Genomic DNA, 21459 nt, shown 5'->3' on the forward strand with positions numbered 1-21459 from the left:
TTTCCAATTAGATCTTCAACAACACCAATCAATTTATTCAGATCACATAAAATAAATACCAGAAAAACACTTGGAACAATTACGAAGCTTGGAGAAACTAGTTCGACGAACAACAAAATTAATCAAAGGTACCGCCTCCGAACCAGAAAAAAAAGGAAAATTTTAATTCCGAAACAGCATCTTAGATCTTCTTCTGGGACGGGTCCTGACCGAAATCATTGATCTTGTCCAGAGGGCAGCGCCTGCGGTTGGTCTCCTCCACTTGCTTGGCCATGGCCAATCCAGAACGGGCCAGTTCCCTCAGGTTGGGAACGTCGTAGTTTTGGGCAACATAGACTCCAAAAACACCTCCGAGCATGAGACTAAAAGTGGTACCAAAGAACCCCATTGATGTATTTACTTGTGTTGATTCTATCTAATCAAATATAAAACAATAGCACAAAAATTCCTCCCGGAAACGAAGTGGAAATGAGTAGATGGAATTTGATGATGAATCTTGGAACTACGTTTTACTAATATATAGTGAGTGGGGTCTGAAGGATGTTGGCTTATTCTCCAAGTATTTTTCCCTTCTACAACTCTGGTTTCTTTTGGATTACGCTTTTGGGGAGTTTATTTTTCTAATCTTGAGAAGAGAGCTTCGTTCCTCCTCCTCCAAGAGTCAAAGGTCAACGGCTTTCATTATTATATTATTTACAGAGTCAACATCAACACGAGTACATTTAAAGAGTAACATAAAATTATAAGGACCAATCTTTAAATATATATAGTATGAGAAAGATTAATCCAAGTTTTGTACTGATGATCATTGGCGGATGTGAGCCTCCAAGATCTTAGAAATTCTTCTAAATCCCTTTACATTGAAATTTTCATTCACATCCTTGTACAAATTAGACTTTGTGGCTCCCCCCCCAATCCCCAATAAAAGATTGCAGAAATCTTTTTAATCTCCTTAAGACGTTAAAAGTTTTTGCTCGTATTCTTGTAAATATTGGACTTTATACCCCAAACCTTTTACAATATTGTAAAGGGCCTCCCCCGCCTTGGTTCTGCTAGTGATGTGATTGGCTGAAATTTAAGTTAAATGTATCCTTGGGACCTTGTTCCATCTTTCATAGGCAGAAGGGAGTGCTTTGTCTGAAAGAGAGCCATATGTGGAGAGGGATGAAAATCTGCCTTAGTCAATTGTTTAGTACAAAGACTATTATTTACAATGTGCAAAAGATCTGCTACATGAAGTCTAGCACACAATCAATCTCGGAATTGGTTATCAAAAGAAAAAGAAGTTGTTTATCGAAAGAAAAAGAAGTTTGGTGGATCTAATGAGCCAATATTTAGTGTTTGCCCAAAGACTTGGAAGTTTATGCCTTGTGGGGACTCCAAAAGTGATACGAATAATAACACTGCTTAAGAACAAAGAGTAAGACGCTTTATTTATTCATAGCGATCGCTAAACAAGTCATATATAATTAAGAACAAACAAAGTACTGAAATTACAAGAAGTCACAATTAATTAGTATGTATGTAAGGTTTCAAAATATTGTTAAACGAGTCATCTTAATAATTAGATCTTGTTCTGAGGCCCGTCTGGACCAGCATCATCATCCATCTTCTTCTTGCTCTGCTGCTGCTGCTGCTGGGGCTTGCGGTAGGTCTGCTCTACATTCTTGGCCGTCAAGAACCCACAACTGGCCAGCTTCCTCAAGTTTGGGACGTCATAGTTCTGTGCAATATACACTCCAATTACACCCCCGGCCATGTACTTAAAACAGCTCCTGAAAAATCCCATGATGTCGACTCACCTTTTCCTTTTTCCCTTCACGTATGCTTTCAGATTAAGAGGAAAAGCAACAATATGTCTCCACTGCAATAGTAGGAAATCATTCAAATTAAAGAGATGGGATTTGCGATGATTATGAAGCCCTTTATGTTTTGATTTATATATAAAGTGTCAAAACTCTGAAGGGGGTTGTCTTGTTATCCAAGCCTTTCCTTCCCCTCCTCCAAGAGTCAACTCAACGGCCTTGCCTCCAAGAAATTTCATCAACAATTTTTAGATAATACCAACTACCCAAAAATGTTACAAAATGTTACTGGAGGTTTTGCTAAGCGTTCAATGCCAGTGCCATGCACGACGTGTCAAATTCTAATTCCGATTTTTCAGCTTTGTGAATTTGTCATAAGGGATAAAACTACTTTTACGTAGGGGTGGACAAAATTGCCCGTTAACCCGAAAATCCGTCATATCTGATCTCATATGATCAGAATCGAAAATTAGGATATTCGATCCGTATTATTTGATGAATTAAAAGAAAATCGGGTATCCGCTTAGATGTGGGGCTGGTTAGAGTGGGTTGATTAAAAATTCGCGAGTACCCGACCCGACCAGCATATTTTTTTTTATTTTTTTTTTATATATACTATAAAATAATATTTTTAGAGCTAAATAAGCAATTTTCATTGAACAAATTGTAATACAAATATGAGAGACTATAGTTTATTTATAAGATTTATTTGCAGAGATCATGATCTTATATTTTATAGAAAAGAGTTTAATTAATGTGGAATATATATTTAAAAAAGGTGCTATTTATTTCAAACTTTTATTGATTATGAATTCTTTTAAATTTTTTTTTTTTTGTATTCTCTTCACATGTTTGTTTCTTGGTGGGAGAATTTTTGAAAATTTTTTTATTAAATCCTAGATGAATGTGTAAAATGCAAAATTAAATTAGTATAAATCATTTTTTTAAACAAATAAAGGATAAGTGGGGGCAGAGCGGGTACCCGTTGATCCAACCCTATTTTAGCGGGTACCCTATAACAGAGTATCCACTGATATGCGGGACGGATAAGGATCAGAACATGGCTAACTCGCAAGATGTGGGTCGAATTAGCTAAATGGTGCACGGGTCGGATACCGGACCGTGCCCACCCCTACTTTTGTGGCATTTGATTGGTTGCTTTTATTGAATTTAGCGATGGATGAAAGGGTAAATCATAAATATATGACTTGAAATCTTAGAATAATTTATTGAATGTCATCCTTCGTGCAGAAGAAATAAGAAAAAACTAAGCAAAAAATAATGGGAAAATTTTTGTATAACTATGTAAAAAGAGGTTAATTGTAACTACAAAAGAAATGCATGCTAGTCTCCACCGTAATTAAATTACCAATAATTATCGTTTTGCTAAGATTTGGACGTCACATGATTGCGTGTGTTGTAATTTAATTACTTGGAACTACGAAATACGGCTGATCCATGGCAGTTGTTTAAGGAGCATTTCCCTAAATCCAATCCAAGAAGTGGGAAGAATTTCTCTAATCTTGTAGAATATTTCTTTTTGCCGCTTATCCACGGGCGGTAGTCCTACTTGAGCAGCTACCCAGTCCAAGTATTCATGCTGCGCCAACAAAAAGTTACAGAATTAATTAATTACAAAACATTAGATTTTGTTAACTTAATTAGAGAGACAAAAATAATTACTAGCTGAGATAATCCAAACTGTACCATATTAAGGTCAAGTGAATGAGTGTGGTGTTTTGGGATTCCCTTCTCCTCCAAAAGCCGGTAACATTGTTCAAGATCAGCTGACATATCTTCTTCTGATGGCAAGCTCACCTTACCAGATAAAACAGAAGCCACCCACTTGGCTTGTAAATCAATCATGACAAAATTGATTGCCTTATAATCACCAAAAGTGACAAAAATGCATGATTCAGTAATTAGATTAAGAGAGAGCAGTTTTAATGAAATTTGCTTGAAAAAAGAATTGCAGCTTAGGTGCCATCCCGTACGGTATTTAAGCAACAATGCATAAAAGAACTTACCACGCGAGGTATTCCAACAAAAGAAAGCCTAGGAGCAAGTTGTGGAGGGAAAACATGCTTGTACAACGGTCCAACGCGATTGTCATCATCATCAATAGTTATTACTCCATTTGTTTTCAAGAAAGGCAAATTATACTTGTACCTGTGTTAGTTACAATAATGAAAAAGGCTTCAGAAAAGTTTGATCCATCCCCTCTTATCATGAACCTATTAGTGTATATAAATGGAAGGTTAAGTGTCATCATTCCTAGGCAAACAGCATCTAATCAGTAGTTGATTATAGAGATGAAAAATGGAAATGTGTTGTGGTGAAATATTTTACCCAGTGCAGTGGAGAATGATATCTGCTGTGACCAGAGCTCCATCCTCAAAAGCTATTTCACCATTTTCATAGCAATTTGTGACCTATAACAAGCTTGAAAATGAAGTTGTATGCTAGAAATGACTTCAAGTAAAATCATGAGCTAATGAGAAAAAAAAAAAAACAATCATTTTGTGCTGCAACTCCAAATGTCGTGGGGTGGGGTGATACAAAATTACGTGCCATGGTTTTGTCACTTAGCAACAAAATTCAAATAAAAATAAATAAATGAAACCATATATACTTTTGAGTGCTGCCATAGGTTGTCATACATGTCCCATTTTTTGACTTCAATTTCTTGGGACCTGGAAGAGAGATGTACTTCTTTGGCTACCTCCACAATTTCTAGGGAGATATCATTGGCACTAGCTGCGCCTCCAATAATAACCACAACCTGTCTTTTTGAAAAATTAAATCAGTAGGATTAATAATGTATTTCTCTGTTATGCCTTCATAATTTACGAGTATTAATTAAGAGTACCGAATGAATACCTGATCTCTAAATGGCTCAGGAACTCGATAATTGTGGCAGTGAATTTGTTTCCCCTTCCAGTTATTGATTCCTTCATCAGGTAGAAATTATCAATGACAAAGCAATTGCTAGTAAATTATCAGTATTTAGTAGTAAAGTTGCTTACGCTTGCAGCCACCCCCCCCCCCCCCCCAAAAACCAAAACAAAAGAACAAAAAAATTAAAAAGAACTCTTCTGTTATAAATTTGCCTTTTGCAGCGTGACATTAATTAGTGGCTACTTGACGTTAAATACCAATTAGATCTTTTGATTCAATGTGTCAAGAGTATTGAAAAAATAGTACAATGCACTTCAATTTTATTGACGGTCTAGATGATTAATTAGTGATAATACCACGTTATATATTAGGGCCGCGCATGTAATGAAGCATATTTTCACATTTAAAAAACATAGACTAAGATATAATTACTGTCAATGGGAACTAGATTTAAGTAATTTACCCAAAGCCAAGGGCCTAACCATATATGCTATTTCCAACAAACATGCACCAAAATCCAAAGAGTAAAATAATACCCTCATAAAGAAATGGAGCTAGCTAGCTATTTGTGGAAATTGTTTAACTCGAGATCACCATTGGTTTTGGAAATTGTTTCTTGAAATCATCTTTAATTGAAATTAGAGAATGTCATATTGACGCACTAAACTCACAAACTGAAAATGCTCTAATGAATTTGAGATTCTTATAAAAATATGCTAGTGTATAGAAACTAAACATTTTGAACAAAAATACACATACAATAGACTATAGTGTAACTGACTTGAAAAGTTGAAGTTGGCCAAAATTAAAAAACTGCAAATGTTTTTTCCACCCAAGAATTCCAACTCCCAAGTAGTAGGCCTAGAATTCGAACACTTTGAAAGCCCTCTCCCGGTGGTTATGGAACTAATAAAAATATTCTTCAGATGAATTAATTTCTTGGACTTGCTAGCGCAAACCTGGAAGTTCTGCCACTCTCGGTTGGGTGTTATGTCCATTACAAACCACAACGGCTTCGAATGGCTCTTCTGAAATCAACCCACCATTTGATCTCGACTCAACCACCCACTGATCATCATTCTCCTGCTCAACTCGGACTACTTCTGTATTCAGCTGAATAAACTCGACCAGCCCGAAATCTTCTGCAAAATTATTCAAGAACTGCAGCACCTCTTCATGGCCAGGAAAATCCATTAGCACACCGTCTTTATTCTTGACAGTAAAGGGGTAATCCCAAAATCTCATAAGCGGTCTTGGGAGGTTTGTGTTGAGTGAATGGTATAGACTGCTGTGAACAATTTTTCTGCCAGGATCAAGGCCTAGAGGGTCGGTCTCGACTTCAGGATTGTACACCCACATCCCACCAATTCGGTCTGCTTTTTCATAGACCACCACTTGATGGCCTTCTGATTTCAGTTCGCGGGCCGTGGTTAGGCCGGCAACCCCGGCTCCGATCACTGCCACCTTCAGAGGTCGTGCCATGGTATAAAATACAATTGTGCAGACAAATTAATACCGAGGATGTGAACCTTGTTACGTAAGGCATAATGTTGATGTTTAGTATTTTTTATTTGAATTGTTCAACTAAATTAGCATTTCAGACTCGGAATTTTGCTGCCATGCACATGGACATAAAGCAAATGACAAAATAGACTTGTCAAAAAAACTTGTGAGTGCCCAAATTGACCTGTTCTTGACATTTTATTTTACTGTCACGATAATCACCAAAACAATAAAAAGTTAAGTCACTTTCTGGTTAATTTACCAATTAATCTTGTGTGTGTGTGTGTGTGTGGTGTGTGGGCTAATTTCCGGTCCAATTAATCTTTGTTTGGCTATGTGTGTATGAACATTAAAAGACAAGAAAAATTCCTTGACTATCACCAAATTAAGCAGCCTTATACATGTATCCTTTTACTTCAATATATTGTTGCAAAATTAAACAGCCTTATACATGAATCCTTTCACTTAAATATATTGTTACAAAATTAAACAGCTTTGCTCAAATCTCAAAACTAAAACTATCTGTGATTCTTATAATCACAATTAAATGCACACAAAGATGTAAAAGCAAATTCAATTTGCAGTCTTGGAGATGACTTCAGATTTCCTTCAGAGTCTGCACAACAATCATATTTAACAGTATTACTAGATGACAGTAGCATATATTTATATATGTGCATTAGTCCGATTAATCTCTAGTTAAATAAAAAAGAAACTTCCAAATTAAACCTTGAGCCTTGACAACATCTAAAACAAACGAGATCAAGACAAATTAAGCATGCATTAATATACCTGAAAGAAACAAATATGAATATTTCTAAATGATCAAAAACCTATACATCTACTCCCAAAAGACAAAATAAAAGGGGAAAAAAACCATATCAATAAATTATAGACACCACCACGAAGGAATGCACTTATAAATTATCTTGGGAATCCGATCCTGGGGGGGTCTTCTGGATCGGGGGCTTGCGGTAGGTCTCCTCCATATGCTTGGCCACGGCTATGCCAGTGCTGGCTAGTCTCTGGATGTTTGGTATATCGTAAGTTTGTGCAATATACACCCCAAAAACGGTGCCCAATATGAATTTGAACATGCCCATCTTCTTGCTTGAAATTCGGAGTGATGGGATATTGGGAATTTGGTTGTGTATTTGACCTAAAGGGATGACGAATTGAATACGAAATCTTGTGGAGCATATGCTTTTAATTTGTGGGATTATATGATTGTAATCATGTCGTGGTGTCCAAGAATTCAATTGCTTGAAGGATATAAGTTTTGAACTCCTTTCCAGTTGGGCTGCATTGTTTCCCCTTGTCCAAGGGTCAACCTTCCTACGTCTAACTTGACCAGCAAAACTTTGAACTAGTACTACAATTTACTGATTAAAAAATAGTAGCATGTATAGAATCACTAGCTAGTTTTTTGACATCGACTGAGTTGCCATGTCTTTTTTTTTGGGGGGGGGGGGGGGGGTAGATTTCGGATTTATATAACCAACAAGGTGTGCATATGCATCAAGGTGTTTTCTCTCAAGTATATATAATAATAAATTTATTAGTAATTAGGCACTAGAAACAGTAATCACCCATTAGGTAAGACATTTGGTTTGAATAAGAAATTTATTACGTTAGGCAATCGTTGATTTTGCATAATAACAGTTTTACCATTCTTGATTTTGCCAATTGGCAGTGACCTTTGAAATTGTCGGTGGCATCACCGTGAAAAGGGACCAAATTGGCCTAAGCATAAAAGTTAGAGGATGGTATTGTCCTATTTTACTGCATGAGAATCAAGTTAATTTGAATCAGTTAAAAAAAAAAAGGGTTGGAGGATCATGCATTTGGATCATTTGCTCAGGAAAATAAAATTTCCGCCATAGATTTCCACATTTTGTTGTTGACAGAACAAACAAAAATCACCATCAGCTTTAAATCTTTGACTGGTGTTCTTCTTTAAGGGCTGTAGCCTTTCTTTCTTTCCAATTCTCCATATGCAACCGGAGAGATCCTAGCAAACTTGCCAATGCTCATGAATAATACTTTTAGTTGCTTGTCCATATGTGGTAGTCCTGCTTGAGCTGCTTGTCCATATCATATGTAGTGTTTTCACTTTTACACCTTATTTGCACCCCCACAAATTTTTTTTTTATTTTTAAAAACTTATTTGTTTGCCCTTTCCATCCCTATAATTTTATAAAGTTAATTATGTTAGACCTTTTAAAGCATTTGAATATTTATTTATGTTTCCTCCTTTAAATTTCTAAAATTCTGTCTTTATATATACAAATGCTATATAGTGAAGATTCACTTTATAGAAAAAAAATTTCAACATTTTTTTAGTTTAAATACAACTATAATAATGTTAATTGTAAATCTACAGCAACAATTTAAATATACGGGTATAAAATCATCCATAATGAAGATTTAAGTCAACTACAAATCTATATATTGATAAAAACTAGTTCCGCCACTGGTCGCACCTCTCCATGTTTCCCCTTTTCACTTTAAGTCTCTTCCGAATGTTTCCTTGTTTTTCCTTTGCCCGTTTCACTCTATAGTATATGTTGCCATGATTTGTAGTAATGACTAATAACTCTTACATACGAACTGATCACTAAACTTTTTTTCAAAATCTCATTATGCTATTTGTCTATTAAGTAAATTTCTAGAAGTAATCAATTGATCCATTCTTTTACTTGCTAGATTGAAAGGACACGGGATTTCACCGCAAGGGAGCCACGTACTGCATCTGCTAGGGCATGTTTATCCTTTTGCACATCAAAAATTGTATACTGGGCATTTTGGCCAAAGGAGTTAAAGGGAAGAAAAATGCATTTCTAATCAAATTCTGCCATTCACCATAAAGCAATCTTTTATTCTTTCCCCTATTCCAATATGTCAACTTTTCCAAATATCACCAGGGATAAGGCGGGAGGAATTGCAAGTAAGAGGTCCTAAATTCAAGACTTTTCACTTACATAAAAATAAATAAATAAATGCAAGTGCGTGCATTTAGATGTGCATTTAGATATTCAGATAGTGAATTATGTGTACTAAGGAATAACATTAGGACATTCCTCGGAAAAATCCTGCAAATTTTTATAATCATTATTAGAACGAACAATGTAAAGAATAATTCAAGCATGATATCCTGCTAAGCCTTATCAAATATTTAGTTATTCCAACTTTCAACATCTTGCTCCCTAAATTTAATCCACGAAGCTCCACAAATGAACTCAAAAAACTTGTGATAAATCTCCAATAGCTCAGTGTCCACAGGAAATCCGACTTGAGCAGCTACCCAGTTTAAGTATTCAAACTGCAAAGGTTTCATTGCCAAATGGATATGGTCATTAAGTATTCAAACACCTGCATCGTAGTAAATCTAGTGGAACTAACAAACACCCATGAATAATCTCTGGAACTTTGATTACCGGATCAAGTGGAAGCCTATGAGTATGGTGCTTGGGGATCCTGTTCTCCTCCATAAGCCGGTAATGTTGTTCAACATCATGCAACATTTCTTCTTTTGGTGGCAAAATCACCTTCCCTGATAAAACAGATGCAACCCACTTGGCTTGTACTTCGATCATAAAAAATATGACAGCCTGTTAATGCACAATATCATCAACTGTCGGGATTAAATTGTTGCTTGCTTGTTTGAAACTGTCAACCAACATCTTACCGTGCAAGTTTTCCTGTATGACTATTATACAAGTTTTTCAATGCAAAGTTTATTTTGCACAACGTGGTATACTTAGGTACCGTTTGAATTAACCTTGGAAAAACGTATGCAAGATAAATATGCCAGCTGCAAAGTCTCATAAACTGACCCTATAAGGTAGTCCAACAAAAGAGAGCCCTGGAGCAAGTTCTGGAGGAAACACGTGCTTGTACAATGGTCCAACACGGTTGTCATCAATAGTTACAGTTCCATTCGTCCTCAAGAAATTAAAATCATACTTATACCTGTAAAATGTCAAGTTCAGCAAAGACGATAAAGGGCTTAGAATTAGCAGGCAACATTTGAGAGAGAATTTTAAGAAGAAGAGCAAACTCTGACATGCAATGCATTCAGTTAACAAAATGAGGAGGTAATTACCCGGTACAATGCAGAATGATATCTGCAGCAACAGAAGTTCCATCCTGGAAGGCTACTAGACCATTTTCATAGCAATACTCGATCTATGAGAAGTTTCAATTGTTAAATTTCTTTAGTCCACAAATGTAGGTTTTTCATACTGTGACTCCAGCATGTTCAGTACTCAATGGAATGCAGGATTACATACTTTTAAATGCTGCCACAAATTGTTGAACATCTCCAACTTTGAAACTTTGATCTCTGGAGATCTTGAACAAAGATGAACTTCTTTGGCTACCTTGGTGATTTCTTGACCAATATCCATGGCACTAGGTCCAGCACCAATAACAATTACAACCTGTATTTTTCACCAAGTTGGACAATGTAGATTTTTGCATATAATCTTACCACATAATTTCCAATCAAGTACAATATTGCAAACAAGTACCTGATCTCGGAATGGTTCAGGAACTCGATAGTTGTGGCTGTGAATTTGTTTACCAGGCCAACTTTTGATTCCTTGAAAGAACCAGAAAGTAAAATTAGCATTCAGTACAAAACTCTGATAAAGTAATTTTACCTTTTCCTCTTTTTGTTGGTAACAAAGGATTCATCCTGATTAATCAACTACCATCAAGTACAAAAACCACACAGCAGGAATTGCACGAGTAAACATGAGGAGCAAACTGCCAACAAATCTAAGATTTGTTCAGTAGGAAATGTATTTGAATTTTATAAAACTAAAATAGTTATTCTTTGCAGTCACTCCCTAAGGTTAGGTCAAGGTATCTGTTTGTCTCAGTTGAGTTTCGATGTAGGTAAAATTCATTTTTTTCCCTTGAACTCGTGAATCTAATTTTAATGTCATCATATTTCTATTACATTAATTTGCCTCATGAACTCCTGATTGTTTTGTGGGCCAAAATATAGAAATCTTGCTAGAAAAAACACATAAGGGCACGTTCTGAAGACTAAAGTCCATCTCACTCTTATCAAAGATCATCTTACATACAGAGCTAATGGATGTATCTTGCTCTCAATAGCTTACCTATGTGCTCCTACCCCTGATCTCAAGGGCAAGTTATACATGGTTGCCTTGAATATTTGTTGCAACCTCTTTCTTGGGAAGTTTCGCTGCAAAAAAAAGCTTGTGCATAGGTAGGTCCAGCTCAAACTGTAAAGAGAGTGCAACTAGCTATCAGTTCATCATAACCTACTTAGTAACATGACTAAATAGGGTACCTTAATCTTTCTTTGAAAACATATGATGATTGATGGGTGATATTTTTCAATATAGACCATAGTGTTGACTCCTGATAGCTTAGCATAACAGTTGTCTTCAAGTTTTTTCCCATCTTGACCATATTGCTGTCTTCGCCTCTGCAGATGGTATATAGCACGGGCAACTGTTCCCAAGTACTTTATTGAATACCATCTTCAAACTTAGTTTTAATTTCCGAGGATCCAAATGTAGCTAGCTAGTACATTAATAGGTTTAGGACTGCGGCCGGCGGATAATCACAAGATTAGGCATGATATATAGGGGAAGTTTCTTTCATACAGGATTAAAGGTTCAACAGAAATTAGACTAATTACTAACCAATACAAAGTCCACCGCACTAAACTTATACAGTTAAACAATTAACTTAGGCAAATGAAAATTTTCAAGAACTTACCTGGGAGGTCTGCTACTTTTGGTATGGTGTAATGACCATTACAAACCACGACTGCTTCGAATATCTCTTCTGATGAGCTCAATTCATCACATGTTCTCCTTCTCGACTCAACAACCCACTGATCATTTTGTTGCTCAACTCGAACTACTTCGGTATTGAATCGGATAAAGTCAAGGAGTCCAAAATCTTGAACAAAATTGTTCAAGAATTGCAGCACCTCTTGATGGCCAGGAAATGTCCTTAGCTCGCCATTCTTCCTGATGGTAAAAGGGTAGTCTGAAAATCCCATGAGACGTCTAGGAAGATTGGTCTCAAGTGAATAGTAGAGACTGCTGTGAACTATTTCTCTCTTGGGATCAAGGCTCAGAGGATCGGACTCGACTTGAGGACTGTACACCCAAGTCCCACCAATTTGGTTTGATTTCTCGTAGACCACCACCTGTTGCCCTTCTCTTTGGAGCTCACGGGCGGTGACGAGACCGGAAACTCCGGCTCCGACGACTGCAACTTTGAGAGATCGTGCCATGGTTTAGGTGAGCGAGTGAAGCTAGCAGAGGCAGAGTAAGGCAACTTGCTCGAAGGATCGAAGTTTTGATCCCATCATTTATACTAGTTCGATTATTTTGTTTATTAATTTATTTTTTGGGTGGAAAAAGCCAGTAAAAGTCGCCTTTGCACGTGCCAAATGTTGACTGAGATCAGGTGGAGTCCTATGACCGTTCCAAGTGAATTTTGTTTTGTCCTACCAAGTGAAAATAAAACAGTGGAGTTTTTTTTTATGACTAATGTAAAGGTCTATGTTGAATATTTTTTTCAAATGTTTTAATTTGAGTTGTATTATAAACATATTTTTTTAATCAATTTTTTATATCCTGAATTAACTTTTTTTTTAATTTTACATGCATTATATCATAAAAAGTTGTATAATGATGCAGTATTATTTCAAATAATTTATCCAAATAATTATCTGTATTACATTGCAAATAAATATGAGTGCTTGGTCAAATTTTGCTGATCGAATTTCATTTCATCATTTAGTATGTACTTTACGATAACTAGGTTCATTTCATCGAATTCTCTTGTCTCGCGCCCACTTCTTGGATCCCATCCATTTTTTAATAAAAAAAATTAATAAAAAACATGTTAATATGCCAAACAGATCAAACCATGAGACTTGTTAACTTCATCTCTAGAGAATTTCCGAGTGTTAAAGTCAGTAGAACAATTCAATGTACCAATTATGGTTCCAAAATCCATCACGAGGCTGTGCAATCGTACACGTTAATACGTTTGGATAGATTATTAATTGAAATATTATTTAAAATAATTACTACAGTACTTTTTATGATATGATTTACTTGCGATAAAAAATAATTAAAAAATATATTTATGGTACAAGTAAAATAATATTAAAAAAATTATGGTATCCAAACACTAATTTTATTTGGTAGGTACTTCACGAAAACTAGGAATTAATATCCTAATATCAGAAGAAAGTTGGTTTGGATGATAAAATGAGAGGGATTGTAAGTAAGGGATTGTTGGTTCAAGAACCCCACTCACTAAAAAATTTCTTAATGTGCCAACAAATCGAACCATGAGATGTGTTTAACTTCATTTGTAGAAGAAAATTCCGAGCGGGACAGTAGGTAGAACAATTCAATGTAGCGATTATGGTTTCAAAGGCTGCGCGATCGCTTAAGATGTCGTGGGCAATTTGTTTTAGATAATTTAGATGGAGACGGGACATTGAAACTCTAACACAGTTTAGTTTGTTCTGAGACTGGGTGAAGGATTAACGGGGATCAAGAAATTTAGATAAATTACACATGATTCCGTGTAGTTTCATTTCATCATTTTCACATGACTTTAATGTTTTAAAATATTCAATTCACCCTCTATGATTTTATGTAAAGTGAAAACTCAACGAAAAATAGTTTTTGTAATGTCATTAGTTGAAATACTAGTATTGCTCTCACTTAGGAACTAAATCAAATAACTATCTAACCACTACATATAAAATTACATAGAAGAATAATGTGGATAAATTTAAATATTATCGGGGTAAAATGGATATTATGAAAAATTATAGGGGATTAAATGGGTATTATAATTCCATCACATGCATTTTTAGAGTGACTCTAGCTTAATTGATGCCACTAGTGGTGCATTCCGTTTATATTTTTCACTTCACATAAAACAACATAGGGGTTATATAGTTATTTTAAAACCTTATGAGGGGTGCTGTGACACTATACAAAAATAAAGGAGTTTATATGCAATTGACCCTAAAATAAATTACTTATTACACTCTTGTGATTTTATATAAAGTCGAATGATTTTTCTAAAATTTTAAAATAGCCACATAATCCCTTTGTGATTTTATATAAAGTGGAAAATGAACGAAATACACAATCAGTTATAACATTTAGACCAAACATGTTTCAAAAGCACGTGTGATAAAATTTTAATATCCATATAACCTCCTTATAATTTATATAAATATTCACTTTATCCCTTGTGATTTTTTTCATTTATCCACGTAATCTTCCCGTACTTTTATAAAAGGTGGTTAAGCCGTCGATTGATATAATATTTAAGAAAGGGCACTATTGATATTTCAACTAATGGCATTATATAGGTTATATTTCGTCAAAATTTCACTTTATATAAAACCATAGAGGGCGAAGTGGATATTTTGAAATGTTAGAGGATCATATTACAATAGTTTCAATTGATAGGTGCCGAACCTGTACAATAATAAATACCTGCTCAAACAAAATATAATTTTTGTAAACAGTGATAAGCAGGATCGAATCCACAGGGATTGGGGATATTAGTCTCTTTTAAAGTTCAAATTAACAACGGGGGATTTTAGGAAAATTAATAATGAGCTATACTAATCAAATATTACAATTAAATAAAAATTAAATAGCAAATTATAGAAACTCAAATAGTATTGGACAGCTCTAGTCAAGAAGCAACTTCGGAAATGGTTCTTCTAATTGATCATCGATGCAAGAATATTTCACATACAAACTGATAAACAAGTTATAATTGTCAAACAAAAGATGACAATCAATTCCTTCGTAATTATCGATAATTAAGGTACGACCGTTAATTATTACCCTAATTGCAAAATAATTCTAAGTACGACCATAGAATTAAATTTCACAATTGCCTTAAGATTTAGGGAAACCCTGTTCTAACCAGACAACACGCTACGAGGGTTGTCTACAAATTAGCCCGTATATTTCCCTGATATAATCTTGATTATGCCAGTTACCACTAATTTAGAACAATCAAACAATTACGGATTTAATTATTCTAATTGGCTCAGGTTATTGAATTAATCTAGCATCCGGGCCCAGGACAATTGAATAATACAATAACCATAAGAAAATAAAGCAGAAAATATACGGATACCAGAAAATAATAGGAAAGCTAAAATCGATTAGATCTCACAATTTAAATCGAACCAAATCCTCCATTGTTCTTGACTAGAAAAAGGGATTTAGTTCATCCCTATTGAGGAGAACCCACGCCGAATTGTAACAATACTTGTGGCGTACATTGTCGAACAAAAGAAACGCATGAAAAAGGAAAAGAAAGAAAACTAAACTGTTTCTAAACATTCCTCATGCCCTCGTGCGGTCCCCTCCGAAGTCTTTAAAAGAAGTGTACCAAAGGTCTCTAAGCATTCACTCATGCTCCACTCGTGGTCCCCTCGCAATTGAGAGTCCAAGTACAAGAAGAGAGCCTCTGCCAATTCCATTTTTTTCGTTTCCTCTTCATAAGAGGACTTCAAGTTAGCAAGAGGGAAATGGAAGTCCGTTTCTTCTCAGCACTGCGGGCCAGGTTTGTGAAGTTTTTAGAAGTCTTCTATTTTTTCAGAGAGTCCCTCTTTTTTTGTAGGTTTCTACTCCATTTCCTGAAATTAAATCCAAATATCAAATATAAGTAAATATTAATAATTAAAACAATATTTGGCAAGGACAAAGGGGGAAATTAACAATAAAATTACTAACAATTAACACCCTATCAATTCCCCCCACACCTGAATCATGCTTGCCCTCAAGCATGAGAACAACAATTGAACACCAAAATTTGACAATGACTATTGCTCCAACTACCGTATTGCCAAGATACCCAGAAAAACATATATCAAGCATCACAAGTTAAGATCCAAGAAAAATCACCCTGGTTAGCTTCACAACCACCAACTCCTCCAATTTAAAGCAAACTAATCTAAGAAAAAAGGAATGGTTGCTCACATTTATCAGCAAATGGTCCAACTATTAACCAAAATCTCGAAATCAAGATCACAAACCGGCAAGCTGACTTATTCACATACTAACACAATCTTTACTTTACTTTTTTTTTTCTTTTTGTTTTTATTTTTTTTTGAGTAACAAAAGACTTAGTATATAGCCCTTAGAGCCTTTTGACGCGGACTCCAACATTTGTCAGATGAAAGAGTCCGGTTACTCAGCCGCTATCACTAGATGACCACGTACTCATAGAAATCACTACCTTTTGACGCGAGAATCGACACTTTAGATGAAAATCCCCGGTTATTCAGTAGTAACCACTAGCGGAGCACAGTCAACTCTTGTTTACAATCATATAGCACAATATCTAAAAATAACACAAGAATAACAGCAGCCAACCTCAAATTTTCAAACATGAAGAACTAAAATTAATAACTGGATCAATTCACATGAAAAATGCCAACAATTATTCCCTGTGCCTAGTAAAGTTAACAAAAAATTGGAAAAGTTAAGCAATTATTAATATTCACCAAAGAGATGTTCCTGAATTCAACCATATTAACTTGATACCCTTTTATTACTAAAACTTGGCAATATCAGAATTAGAGACAACAACCCCAGATCAAAACTTGGTATTCATATAAGAACTAACCACTAGAAAAAAGAAAAGAAAATAAACGAAAAAGGAGATAAATATCAAACTAAAAACAAATGAAAAACCTCTAGAACCTAGAAACTAAAAATACTAGCACCACTAAGATCCCCCCCACACCTAATTCACACATTGCCCCCAATGTGATAATCTAACAGCAAAAGGAAGGAGAAGGGCAACGATACTTCCTGAAATCACGGGGACCATGGCGGGGCCACAGCAGTGGGTGAGGCGGGAAATGGTTGAGTTGGGTTGGGGTAGGCTGAGATCGAGAGGTTTCGGACCTAGAAGAGGACTTTGATCTCACCATTGTTTCTAACAGGTAACCCAATCAACAGAAACAAAATTGCCAACAAATAGAGGAACAAGTAAATGCAGATAAGTAAAAATCAATATCCTCTAGTGAAGTCAACAATCAACCCAATAAGCACAGGTATCTCTCAATTCAAAAGGGTAATACACAATAAATGGCCCACCAAATTAGCAATGTAAAACCCTGAGCAATTTACTCCCAACAATTCAATCAATACCAGAAAATCGCCACAAACAATGTAACAGTTAAACTCCACGGGCAATGGATGTCCAACCAATTTCACTCGAACAAACTAGGAGCAGTGCGATTGACTAAACAAAGCAACAAATTTCAGCAATTGGACACAAATCCACCCAAAATCTCAACAACTATCTCCAATTGGACAGTCAACTACACAACTCAACTTACTAAAATTAGCAAATGAATCAAGAAATTGACAACTCCAGTAGCAGTAATTTAGAAGTTGGACAAGAACAACTCAACCACAAATGCTCAGTAGTCAATTAGGCAACCAATAACACAAGAGTAACAAATAGTATGTAAACTACCCTCACCAGTACCACTGGTGTATGCACAGGGAAAAAATTAAATCAAATGGCCAACCCACTGCACCTGATAAAGCCGAACACACCAAATAACACAAAAAATGAGCAGAAATCAAAACGAGAAGCAATTGGCAACTAACTCCCAAATCAACCCCAAATAATGCACCAATTTTACTTAACGGGACTAGGGACAGTGCTAGTGTGCTAATAAATCAACAAATGTCTCCAATTTAGGAAACCAACGAGTCAACTCAACAGCACTGAGGAAGCGCACAACGGCTACTGAAATGTCTCACAGAGCAAATAAACCACAGAGCCGTCAATGGAGCCCAAAAATTGACACTAAGAATGCAGTAGACTAAAGGGCAACTTGGCAATAGAAGGACTCAGAGATACCTGCCCACTGCCCAACGGTGTCGTTGGTGGCAGTGGGTGACGGAAGCGGCAACGGCGGGGGCAGTCCATGGGTATGCGCGGTCGCGGTTAGGAGAGGGGGCGTCGACTGCCACTGGCGGGAGAGCTAGCTGGAGAGGCGGGCGTCGACTGCCACTAGCGCGCGAGCTCAGGAGGAGCTATGCGCGATGGAAAAGGAGCCGCGGCGCTCACTGTTGGCTGCACTTGCGGGGGTGTGCGCTGGGGAGATGGCGTCGACGGAAAGTGGAGCGATTTGAGGTGGAGGTGGATAGTGAGGTGGAGAGCGAGAGTAAAAAGTGAGTTGGGGCGAAGGTGAGAGAGAAGGAGAGCTGGGGCGGCGGCGTGCGAGGTTGGTGGTGGCGGCAATGGAGGAAACAAAAGAAAAGGGAAGCAGGGCAACGGGGAAGAAGTAAGAAAGAAAAGAAGAAGTAAGAAAGAAAGAAAAAAGAAAAGAGAAAAAAGAAAAGAAAAGAAAAAGATAGTTTTTGGTTCTTTATTTTTCAAAAAAAAAATGTTTTTTTTCCTCATTTTTCTGAATTTATATTTCAAGATTTGAATTTTTGAAGAGAAAACAAAAAGGAAAATAATTAAAAAATTTTTTTTTGATTTTTTTAAAAATTATTTCATTTGTTTTTGGGTTGTCAAACACTGCGTGGGCACGCCAAGATTGCACTTCCTGCCAACGTCGCGAGATGTTGAGATTTGACCAACATGGGCTGTGGAGTGTGGGCAGGCGACGCGAGGAGGATAGGAGATCTGGGGTGGCGGCATCGTGCGAAAAAAAAGAAGGAAAGGAGGAAACAGGGGAAACAGCGGAGAAGAAGAAGAAAAGAAAAAGGAAGAAAGGAAAGAAAGAGAGAAAGAAAGAAAAAGAAGAAAGAAAGAAAGAAAAAGAAAAGAGAAAAAGAAAAAAATAGTGTTTTTTTTTTAGGGTTTAAAAAGAAAATAATTCTTCCTTTTTTTGCAATAATAACAAAAAAAAAAAAAATATATATATATATATATATATATTTTTTTTTTGAATTCATTTTAGGGTTGTTAAACACCGCGTGAGCATGTCAAGATTATAAAACGTCCACTGACCTTAGGAGACACAAACACCGCGTAAGCACGTCAAGATTGATAAACGTCCACTGATCTCAGGAGACACAAATACCGCGTGGGCACCCCAAGATTGGTAAACGTCCACTGATCTCAGGAGATACAAACACCGCGTGGGCACGCCAAGATCGCATTTCCTGGTCACAGTGAAGGAAAATATTAGGATCGACTACCACCCAACTGAGAAACGACAAAATGAAAGTAATGAACAACGAAAATCAATAAAATCAATATTTGGGTTGCCTCCTAAAAGAGCGCTTTTGTTTAATGTCTTTGGCTAGACATTGTCATGTTTATTCAGGGAGGCTAAAATCTTGTGATTCGTCTTAATGCTTCATCCTCTATATAGTCCGGATAGCCCTCGTAAATAGAGAAATTCTTGGGCACACGAGCTACGGGCTTCCATGAACTAGTAAATGACGCCAACCAAGTCAACGATAATTTGCATTCTCCATTCACTCCTCCTTCACGTGTATTTGTTGGTCCAAAATATCTTGCCATCGCCACTTTTAATTTATTTCTGTAATGAAATTCAAAATTTTCTGGTATAATAAAGCCAATTTCATTAACAGGAATTGAAAAATAAGAGTCAAGAGAATATTGATTAAAGAATGGAGGAGATGTCACCGCATTTGGAAATTGTTCACTGGATTCATTCACTTAAACGAGTTGATACTGGGGTCTCATTTCTTGCACTTCAACTTCCTTTTCAACTGCATTTTTAGATCTGTTTTCTTGAAACTCTTGCAATTTCATGTCATTTGTCCGGATAAATATATCCTCATCTTTTTTAACGTCGACGATGGTCTGTGAGGGCAATTTTTCATAATTTGAAGAATTCAATTTGCTCAGTATAGACGCCAATTCACGCCTTTCATCTTCCATCTCTTTTTGAATTTGATCTTGACTCTTATTCTCCAAAACCGTAGGTCCTATAATTTCTTTTCCACTTTTGAGGGTCATGGCACTCACGTTCTTTGGGTTAACTTCAGGCTGAGATGAAAGTCTTCCTTGGACTTGGGATTCTAGGCGGTTAATTGCTATCACCATCTGACTTACCTGACTCTGCATTACTTGCACCTGTCCCAGTTAATTCCTCATACTTTGTATGTCAGAATCCGTCTTTTGTTGATTAGCAATTAACTGCTTTATCATTTCTTCTAGAGACGGACTTGGCATGGATGATGGTTATTGAGACTCTTGTTGTTGAAAATCCATTGGCCTGGTCGCATAATTAAAATTTGAATCATCCCACCATCCTTGATCATACCCATTTGAATAAGGGTCATACCACGTTTGATATTGAGGTGAAAAATCTCCAAAAGTATCGATTGGAGCACTTAGGTCATCTTGAAATGTATGGTATATGTCAGTTGAACGATCTGAAGCAAAATAACTTTCACAATTTGCAACAACCAACTGATCATTAGAAAAAACACGAGTCTCATAACCCCATTCAGGAATAAAGTCCAGTCTATCATCAAAATACGGAATGTTAGCAGCCATAAACTATATAAAAAAAAATAAGAGAAAAATAAATAAAAAAAATGAAAACAAGATGAACTAAAAAAGAAACAAATTAATTAGGCACCAGTCCCCGGCAACGGCGCTAAAAATTGACAGGTGCCGAACCTGTGCAATAATAAATACCTGCTCAAACAAAATATAATTTCTGTAAACAGTGGTAAGCAGGATCGAATCCACAGGGACTGGGGATATTAGTCTCTTTTAAAGTTCAAATTAACAACGGGGGATTTTAGAAAAATTAATAATGAGCTATACTAATCAAATATTACAATTAAATAAAAATTAAATAGCAAACTATAGAAACTCAAATAGTATTGGACAGCTCTAGTCAAGAAGCAACTTCGGAAATGGTTCTTCTAATTGATCATCGATGCAAGACTATTTCACATACAAACTGATAAACAAGTTATAATTGTCAAACAGACGATGACAATTAATTCCTCCGTAATTATCGATAGTTAAGGTACGACCGTTAACTATTACCCTAATTATAAAATAATTTTAGGTACGACCATAGAATTAAATTTCACAATTGCCTTAAGATTTAGAGAAACCCTGTTCTAACCAAACAACATGCTACGAGGGTTGTCTACAAATTAGCTCGTACATTTCCCTGATATAATCTTGATTATGCCAGTTACCACTAATTTAGAACAATCAAATAATTACG

General features: G+C 36.1%; 2 protein-coding genes across 3 annotated transcripts; both read right to left on the reverse strand.

The window, feature by feature from the left end:
- Positions 1 to 3084: 3084 nt before the first annotated feature.
- On the reverse strand, positions 3085 to 7466 carry LOC113731774 (flavin-containing monooxygenase FMO GS-OX5). 2 transcript variants are annotated; one of them, XM_027257202.2, is made up of 7 exons: positions 5663 to 7466; positions 4686 to 4756; positions 4438 to 4587; positions 4155 to 4237; positions 3833 to 3974; positions 3513 to 3623; positions 3085 to 3405 (listed from the first exon to the last, which is right to left on the reverse strand). In XM_027257202.2, the coding sequence occupies exons 1-7, from the start codon at positions 6183 to 6185 to the stop codon at positions 3244 to 3246; spliced, it is 1242 nt and encodes a 413-aa protein (XP_027113003.1). In that variant the 5' UTR covers positions 6186 to 7466; the 3' UTR covers positions 3085 to 3243. The 2 variants fall into 2 exon arrangements, with proteins under 2 accessions (XP_027113003.1, XP_027113002.1); XM_027257201.2 differs by having other exon boundaries at positions 3513 to 3686; positions 5663 to 7464.
- Positions 7467 to 9283: 1817 nt separating this feature from the next.
- LOC113731771 (flavin-containing monooxygenase FMO GS-OX5-like) lies at positions 9284 to 12537 on the reverse strand. The gene is made up of 7 exons (XM_027257197.1): positions 11967 to 12537; positions 10739 to 10809; positions 10499 to 10648; positions 10312 to 10394; positions 10043 to 10178; positions 9644 to 9817; positions 9284 to 9528 (listed from the first exon to the last, which is right to left on the reverse strand). Exons 1-7 carry the CDS (start codon positions 12490 to 12492, stop codon positions 9382 to 9384), a joined length of 1287 nt encoding a protein of 428 aa, XP_027112998.1. The 5' UTR covers positions 12493 to 12537; the 3' UTR covers positions 9284 to 9381.
- Positions 12538 to 21459: the final 8922 nt, after the last annotated feature.

The sequence above is a fragment of the Coffea arabica genome, chromosome 2e (genome assembly GCF_036785885.1).
Source record: "Coffea arabica cultivar ET-39 chromosome 2e, Coffea Arabica ET-39 HiFi, whole genome shotgun sequence".
Classification (NCBI taxonomy): domain Eukaryota; kingdom Viridiplantae; phylum Streptophyta; class Magnoliopsida; order Gentianales; family Rubiaceae; genus Coffea; species Coffea arabica.